Raw genomic sequence first — 9,500 nt, forward strand, 5'->3', positions numbered from 1 at the left:
ATTTTCCCACCACTTGTGTTTCCATCAAATTAACGTGTTGCGGATAAAAGTATGTGCGTGATGATGTAGTGCACATAAAAATACCATTTGCAGTTAAATTCCCATGTACCGAATAAAAAATACATCACATTTACAACTCTACTGATCGTTTTCTCACAAAAAAAAAAGTGTTATATAGCGATGTGCCCAATCTGGTATTGTCATGTGCACTCTAGCCGCAGATACAATGCAGGTAAAGCATACATGATGAGATTGTTTTGGACAAAAATGCAAGATCATTTTTATTTGTCAAATGGCAGCCAAGCATCAATGATCATGTCACCAGAATAAGATATTTATTGGACAGGAGCATCAAGCTCATCACCTTGCACTTTACCTTTCAAGTTTATCATAACTTCTTTCATCTGTAGCCTAGTAAACTGCACGCTTTCCCGACGAGTCATAGTGGAACGACCACCAAACATGTAATCGCGTGACTCAAAGTTTACTTCGATACGATGGTTATTATATATCAATACTTGCGCATAAAAACGTTTCCACCGACATTTCTCGCATAAATATTTTTACTGACCAAAAAAATCCAACCTTGTCTGTCGTATTATTTTCGTAGATATTTGGAAGGTTTACCGACACATGTTCTATTTCCATCAGGCGTGTCATGACATGTTTTATCCGACATGTACTTTACGCGCATTAAAAGGTTCGACGGAAACCTGGTTACTAATGTGAAGAAAACATTTTGCGAATATTTACACTCTGTACCAGCGAGGGCTTTCCAATATACATTTCAGAATAGCCTACGACTGAACAAATTTGTCAAATGTGAGAGAATATGTAGTTTATCTGGACTTGGATTAAAGTATTTTAACAGCATTCGTTTCCAGAGGTCAGACGGGACAGCGTTGCTGCGTTGATGAATAAAGAATTGCATTCCCATGCAATGAGCTATATCTGGGCTACATCTCACATATGGTTGTCCTAACTCCTCTGCCTCTCCTATCATAGGCTGTCGTGAGGAATGAGAGTTTACTTAGCTTAGAAAAGAATAGCCTAAACGCAAGGTCACCGATTTGGCTCGTGTAGAATGTATAACATATAGGCATATGGACACATTTATAGTAGCATGATAAACAGCGTTTTTTGGCAGAAATTGTGTCTTTTTTGTCCATAGTAAACATATGATTAAATATTATAATAAATAAAGTACACCACAAATATACAAATCAGATAAATATTGGCATATTCTTATTAGTTCTCTGTCGATGGCACAAAGAAAAGGGGCATTTGGTCACTTCTGAGTCCATAGTCTCACCTCTCCAGACACCACCAGTGTGGTCCTTGGCGCGCACGTGTGCCCTTGACCCAGATATCACTACAGGTCTTTTAATGACTGTATGTGTAAGGTGTGGGCTAGGGGGAGGAAGGGGGGAGTCCAACAGTCACCTTTACGTCAAGCATGCGATGTGGGCGTGAAGCAGAGCGAGAGATGGGGAGAAAGTGAGAAAAAAAAGAGCCATCACCGCCCTCGCTTTACAAGGGGTGCACCATTTCACTCCTCTTCCCCACACTGTGAGTGTAACAGGCAACGGGAGAAAAAGCAAGAGTCTGTGAATGCTGCTGGAAGTTGATGGCTATGTGTGATGCCCAGACCTCAACATCGTTTTTCCTTCCAAGTTTTTAAGATCTGCATACGCCAATGGTTTTACCACACGTAGAATGGGATTAACTTGGTCCGGCAAATATATCTCACTGTTTCTTGCTGTTCAGTTAGGTGAGTGACTCTTTCACAGTCGATTCGTTATTGTTTTATATTTGATTTAACAATGATTAGCGAATTCTTAAGAACGAAAGCCAAACTATTTGCAGGGTGGCATTTATGGGCATGACTCTTGTACCGGAGGCAGCTCTGTAGATTGGTAATTTCTCTGAATTTAGCTCATTTTGATTTTGCAACTGGCTAATCTAGCGCAAATTGCTCAGATCTGGCTCCATCCAGGGCAAGATTCATAACGATACATGTCAACCTGCAAACTATTTGTAATCAACTGTTCGATCGTTTCTTCCAGGAACAAGTCTGTATTTATTTTATTGCATTGAATGCATGAGATCAGTTTATTATCTGGCTATATACAATGGTATGCATGAGCTAATTTCGTCCGACAATAATAGACACAACAAACCAAAGGCTATGTCACATTTCACGTTTTTTTTCTCCATTCGTTATAAAGGAGATTCTAAACAAAAAAATGATTTTAAACAAAAAATGTATTTTCTTTTTAAAATTCTATAAGAATGCACCTGTAATTTCGATTGGAAACGTGTACGGGGACGTTCGCACAAATAGGCCAGTCTTTCGTTTGCATTGCATAACGCAAACGCTGCCAAAGTAAGACAACTGCTCCTCAGAATCCTGTAGTGGCAAGGGATTTATAAATAATTCAGCAGCCGAGCCATTGTGAAAAAAAGACTAAACATAAATGCTTTGACTTGACATGCTTTGTGAATGAAAATTTGAACTAAAAGACGTGCAGCATCTGAAGGCAAGCTCTTTCAAAATATGAGTGCCTAGCAGGTGCATCGTTTATTGTTTTGTAACGAAATGCATCGAGTATAGGTTAGCGATATGATAATTGTCTAATGTAAAATAGTATTTAGATACTTTTTCATTAACGAATATGACTATTAGACTATATTTGGTCTACGAAAATAAAATGTCTTTAAAAATACATTTTATTTTGATGAAGGCGCTTTTTATTCAGCAAAATAATGTAGGCGACTATAGAGAGAAAACAACTATATCTATGGGGCTATTTGGCCTAATCCATTTGGAGGATATATTTCGATTATAGCTATGGTGTCATTTTGTCCCGTAAAAATGTAGGCTAGCCATATCAATGTATTGCAGCGCTTATTTGAGATGTGGTATCGCTAACATTTAACATTAGCCTACGAAACGAGATCGTAATAGGCTATGGAAAGTCGTTTTTATCATTTGGATATTAGGTGTTTCGTCTTTGACGAAGGGTTTCTTTGTTTATGTGCCGTGTACATTTTCTGCGGGTTAACTCTGCTTTAGCTATATCTATAGTGTGGGTGTGACTGGTAGTAGTATTCAGGCTACTGTAGCTATATGGCTATCTATTGGAGCTGAACGCTGAGGTAGCCTATATGATAAATGTGAGAAACACGTGTGATAGATTCTCTAGGCAATGTCTTAAGTTAACACATTTAGCAGAAATTGTCCTTAACAGGAAAATGGGATAGAGGGCATAGTCATTTCAACCCTGTTATTACACGTATAAAAATAATTAGGATACCACATTTTACAAGAGATTTTTCAAACAGGGTCTGTGCCAAGTGAGAGCGGCACACGTTGAAGTAATATATGGGGGTTATGTGTAATTTTACAATGCAAGTGCGATAATATCATCTCGCGAGTTGAACCCTTTGTAAATCATCACTGCAAAAATAATTTGCAATCCGCTTGCTCGAGACGCAGTAACATTAATTTATTACTTGACCTTGTCAGAATCTATTACACATTTCCGCATAGCATATTTGGTGACATTGGATTGCTCGCAGGCAACATCTTGATTTGATAGGGCATGATGGCAATGACAGTAGCCTCACATTTTTTACAACGCAATTTAACGAATGATGCCTGTATTATCAACACATCACCCAAACCTAAATACATATAACTGAGGTTGTTAGTATTTTTTCCCAATACTAGGCTATTCCAGGCTACACTGATGCATTTAAATGAAACCAGTCCATCGCTGTCGTTCCCTTATTATTTATTGATAAATAGCCTAACCGTGTAGCCTTCACGGTGCATTATTCTGCAACCAATCGACATGGGACAACATTGTAACAAATGATCAATCGAGCGAATCTTTTGCTTAACGAACCAGAGATGCTTGGTGCGTCCCACCATTGACAACCTCAACATTGAGCACGAGAGGGTCAAAAGGGTTGGATTTAAGGCGTGGACGTTTAGCAACAAACCCTGTAATTTTCTCTGTTCAACAAATTATAGACGGCGAACGCCCCTAATATGGTTGAATAAGCACAGACAAAAATATTACTACAATTTACTATAGCGTGCCACAAGACCCCCACCCCCCACACACTCACAAAAGCCATGCAGTGAGAAACACACCCCCTTTTCCATCTCGGCGGTGCATTACCTCATCCTCCTTTGTCGCTGTTGCACACATTTTCTGGGCTGGGATCACACAATGCATTCTCCAAACAGATTGTATGATCAAATGCAGATGTACAATTGTTGGATATGTTAGAACTAGCATTATATTAAGCGAAAATGTTTAGACATTTCTTGACAATAAGTTATAGGGTTAAGTTGTAAACATTCCCATTTAAACTACCCAAGAAGGCTAAATTAAGAAAATACATGAATGAATGGACAAACTGGATCAAATGAAAACGAATCACCATAAAAATCAACCATTAACGTATCCTGTCATTATAAGACATATGCTATCGAATGTTGGAATGAAAAAAAAAACATGATCCTAAAAAAAATAATAAATACATTTCTCCCCCCCAATTCCAGCTTATCTGCTACAGGCGGTGAGAGCGACAGGGAAATGTGATACAGTATTCAAAGGTTTCTCCAACTGCTTGCTGAAACTCGGGGAGAATATGGCCAACTATCCACAGGAGCTGGATGAGAAGGAAAATCTGCAGACCATCTGCATGTAAGTTGAATTCATTTTTTTAAAAAGGGGGCGGGGGACATGCAGAATTTGATCAAATCCAAAAAGGGGCAGGCGCACTGCACCCCATATACCAAACCGGTTGGTGCCAGATGGCAGTAGAGCCCCCAGTTTAATTCGACAGCTCCATCATGAAAATCGCAGGCAGCAGGAGCACGTTAATAAGCTAGGCTACTCCCCCTATTCGCACTTTATTCCATAATTGCAATGAGATATACTATCGACGTGGCGTGGGGTTGACGGGGTCAATATCAACAGCCTCGATTAGATTAGATACGGAGTCAGGATCAGGGGGAGCCACGCGCCACCGGGTGTCTCAATATGAATAAACAAAATTAAGCAGTGGCTCCTTTGAAATGTATAGCCTTTGTGTGAATGGGATATTATAGCCACTGTTCTTACTATGTTAATGCAACTGTGCATGTGCTTGGACGTTGGGGATGTGAGAATGAGGGATGGACGAGCATGCGTGCAGATGACTTTGGCGTGTGCGTGCGTGCGTGTGTGTGTGTGTGTGTGTGTGTGTGTGTGTGTGTGAGAGAGAGAGAGAGAGAGAGAGAGAGAGAGAGAGAGAGAGAGAGAGAGAGAGAGAGAGAGAGAGAGAGAGAGAGAGAGAGAGAGAGAGAGAGAGAGAGAGAGAGAGAGAGAGAGAGAGAGAGAGAGAGAGAGAGAGAGAGAGAGAGAGAGAGAGAGAGAGAGAACCCATATTTAACTATTTGCACATCGCTACAACACTGTATATAGACATAATATGACATTTGAAATGTCTTTGTTCTTTTGGAACTTGTGTGAGTGTAATATTTGTATTGTTTATTTTACTTTTGTATATCCATTTCACTTGATTTGGCAATGTAAACACACGTTTCCCATGCCAATAAAGCCCCTTGTATAGAATTGAGAGAGAGGAGAGAAATTGAAAAAGGGAGCGGTTAGATACAATCACGTGACTTTAGGGAATCTTTCTCAGAGTGTGTAGATTACAACCAACGTGATTTTCGTTTAGCCTTCAAGGGAGATGCTAATACTAGACTATGCTATTCGACCGACTATAGATTACAATACAAAAATAGAATCGGATTATTATTATTATGCATTTATTGCTGGACTTCTTTTTGGCTTTCTAATATTATTACAACTGTGTTGAAAGCAAACTATTAGGCTATTCGAATATAGCACAGACAACCAATAAGGAGAGAAAACAAGTTGTCAACAGTAGGCTAACATAACGTAAAGCATTTCTTAATTGCTTTTACATTTGATTTGCAGATATTGGGATGACTTCCACTCATGTGCGACCACTGCGCTGGCGGATTGCCAAGAAGGAGCAACAGACCTATGGGAGAAGCTCAAAAAGGAGTCCAGAAACTTGGAGTTCCGAGGGAGCTTGTTTGAACTCTGTGGTGGGGGGAACGGGGCCTCCAAATCCACAGTTCCTTTTGGCCTCACGATGCTTCTAACGGCACTTTCAGCCTTAGTGACTTGGCTTGCGTTTTAGCAGAAGAAAAAAACAACTAAGAAAAAAGCGGGGGGAAAAATTACAAAGAAAAAAAGAAAACGAGTGCTAGCTATCCACACAAAAAATATAAAACAAAAGACGTTTGAATTCATCTACACCCAAATGGATTTATAGGCTACTTCATCCGGAGAAGGCGACCTGATTTTGCAAGAGACATTGGCAGGCCGTCTTCTGGGACTGCTCCACCATATTTGTCTGACCTGGGGTCAACTACATTAAATATTTAGCAGGTGTTGAGTTGGAATGATAATGAAATTTTGATGGATCCTTGCCCGCATACAATCGTGGAATGGCATAGTATTAAAGTCGACAATTAATTATTTATATTAGTAGCCTTAGACTAGACATCCCTGTTATTTCAGGTGATTGCAGATTGCAATCTGCTCATACTCTGTAGGCTAATGCGAGACACGCTTGCCTCAACGAAATCAACAACAGAAAGGCAATTTGCTCCAGGTCGGTCTCCTATACTCACCATTTAGATATTTTATTTACTTTAATTTGCCAAATGTATCATGTCGAGCCAAGTATAAATCGAAAAGGTTGTTTGAGGATCTGATATTTCTACTTTCATATGATGTCTATAACCATCACCCTAGGAAAAAATATATATAAATAGCATAGTAATAAGAATGAAAAAAAAAGAGATCTCAGGAATGACTACAGGCATTCAATGGTACGTTTTGATGGTTGGTTATTAAGTAAAAATGATGGCAATACGATGACTTAAACTTGGCCAATGTAGCGGAACGAAAACAATGGCTGGAGAGTGATATGACTGTTGCCATTCTATGTTAGCACATTACCATCCATTTATGAAGAAATATAGGCTACCCCTAGGCCTAGGGTATAACCTACACGAAACCATACACCCCAGAAGAACAGTAGCACGAGAATACTCAGAACGCGAAATCAATCGCTGGATGAAGCGACATTTTGCTAGCTTTTATTGATGTTGCCAAGGCATAGACCCGGTTTCACTGCCTTCAAAAAGATGTGTATTATGTTTATTTGTTTGTTTGTTTGTTTGTTTTTGGGGATGTTGCATATAATACCTGACTATTCCAAATCATTTAAGTAAATAAGAGACTATGTATATCAAATTAATTTTGAAAAAAAAAAAAATGATAGAGTCTAATTTATCTCAAACAGTTAAAAAAAAAACACAGATTGATTATTATCCAGGTATATAAAAAAAATCAGAGTGCTAAAATTATGAAGAATATTAAATAAAACAGTTTATGTTCGAAAATAAGTGTGTGGTTCTATTCTTAGTTATGCTCCCAAAATGTATACATTGCTGGTGTGTAAACTGCATAGCTGATGATGACAGGTGTCTTTGGGTGTTGGGTTCATTCATGGCTTTGAAGCAAACGAGCTGGTGCAGCTAATCATTTAGGATTCACACAACACACACACACACACACACACAGCACACACACACACACAAAAACCCCAAAACCACAAAACACACACACCGACACCACACACACACACACACACCACACACACACACGCAGACACAGACGCGTTTTGCATTATTAATAAGAAAGAAAGAAAGTCAGCCCTGCAAGAACTAGAGCTTCGAGTATTGATTTGGGGAGGGGAGAGACAGCAACCGACCAACTATTGCTGTTTGTCTATCTGAGCAAAAACGTTAAATCTCAAAGTGACTGGCTAATGTGGGTAGAAAAAATAGCAACATTGAAACAGGCTACAGAATTTCGAATAAAAAAATCCTTCTGTCTCTCTCCGAAATGCATCTTAATACATGCGTCCATGGCCGTGCAAAATATTACATGGAATCGAGAATAGGAGTGGCAGGAGACAGGCGTTTGCGTGGCATGAGCCCTAGTGTTAAAACAACACATTTAGCACGCGATTTTTTAAATATTGAGGCCTATATGTTAAGAAGTGGTAAAGCAATATGAAATATACATTGGTAAAGCAAATAGGCTAAAAACATTTTTTGACGAATATTGCTGACATATAATCAGAATCTCATTTGTATTTCCGGTCCCAAACGGAATACAGATTCGATTTCAAAAGCGTGCTCCTGCATTAATATGGATGAAAGTTTAATGAGTGACCATCTCTCTTTCCAAGAAGAGAGACAAGCGTACAATCTGCCTCTATTTTCTATTTGTTTTCTTTCAATCATTTTTTATCTTGAGCAAAAGGATGACATTGCATACAGCGTTTGTTGGTTTGATTTTCTTATGTGTAGGGCCTATAACGTCAAGCCTATTACGTCATACGTTATCTCTCTCGAAATACTATAGCCTACTTTATTCCTTCTCCATATTTTCTACTGGATAATAGCGTGATAACAAAACCACAAGCTCCAACAGAAACGCCTGTTATAGCCTATATTGTGGCCTATAAAGAGGCATATGTTGTGAAATGTCCTATGAGTAGTAGCCTAATACATATATTACTATAATGACGAAACCCCTATATCAGTAAAAAAAAAAGAATAATCACAATTTGAATAAAGCATAAAAATAGCTTCATATCTTTCTTCAAACGAAGCACGATACAATATTTGGATAAAATGAAAAATTGCATTTTTTTGTGTGCATATTTAGGCATATGAGTTGAAGAATTGAAGCAGGCTGAGTCACCATGGCAGGTTTTCGTTATTAAAGTTTAGCAGCATGACAGAAAATTCGACTATATTGAGCTTCTTCTTAATTCAAACTACAGTCGACTGATGAAAAACAACACATATTCACATTTGATTGTCTTTCATGGCACATGCTTACTACATACACTATGTAAAGTATACAAAAGTACACCCGTTGCTGACAGGGGTATAAAATCGAGCACACAGCCATGCAATCTCCATAGACAAACACTGGCAGTAGTATGGCCTTACTGAAGAGCTCAGTGACTTTAAACGTGGCACCGTCACAGGATGCCACCTTTCCAACAAGTCTGTTTGTCAAATTTCTGCCCTGCTTGAGCTGCTCTGGTCAACTGTAAGTGCTTTTAACGTGAAGTGGAAACGTCTAGGAGCAACAATGGCTCAGCTGCGAAGTGGTAGGCCACACAAGCTCACAGAACAGGACCACTGAGTGCTGAATTGCGTAGCACGTAAAAATCATCTGTCCTCGGTTGCAACACTCACTACCGAGTTCCAAACTGCCTCTGGAAGCAATGTCAGCACAATAACTGTTCGTCGGGAGCTTCATAAGGCCGAGAAGCCGCACACAAGCCTAAGATCACCATGCGCAATGCCAAGC

The 9,500-nt window shown here is 39.2% G+C and overlaps 1 protein-coding gene across 1 annotated transcript; it reads left to right on the forward strand.

Moving 5' to 3' along the window:
- Window positions 1-1,613: 1,613 nt before the first annotated feature.
- On the forward strand, window positions 1,614-6,292 carry nrn1a (neuritin 1a). Its single transcript, XM_023973400.2, has 3 exons — window positions 1,614-1,771; window positions 4,577-4,721; window positions 6,006-6,292. The coding sequence occupies exons 1-3, from the start codon at window positions 1,717-1,719 to the stop codon at window positions 6,232-6,234; spliced, it is 429 nt and encodes a 142-aa protein (XP_023829168.1). The 5' UTR covers window positions 1,614-1,716; the 3' UTR covers window positions 6,235-6,292.
- Window positions 6,293-9,500: the final 3,208 nt, after the last annotated feature.

The sequence above is a fragment of the Salvelinus sp. IW2-2015 genome, linkage group LG27, assembly GCF_002910315.2.
Source record: "Salvelinus sp. IW2-2015 linkage group LG27, ASM291031v2, whole genome shotgun sequence".
NCBI classification, from domain to species: Eukaryota; Metazoa; Chordata; class Actinopteri; order Salmoniformes; family Salmonidae; genus Salvelinus; species Salvelinus sp. IW2-2015.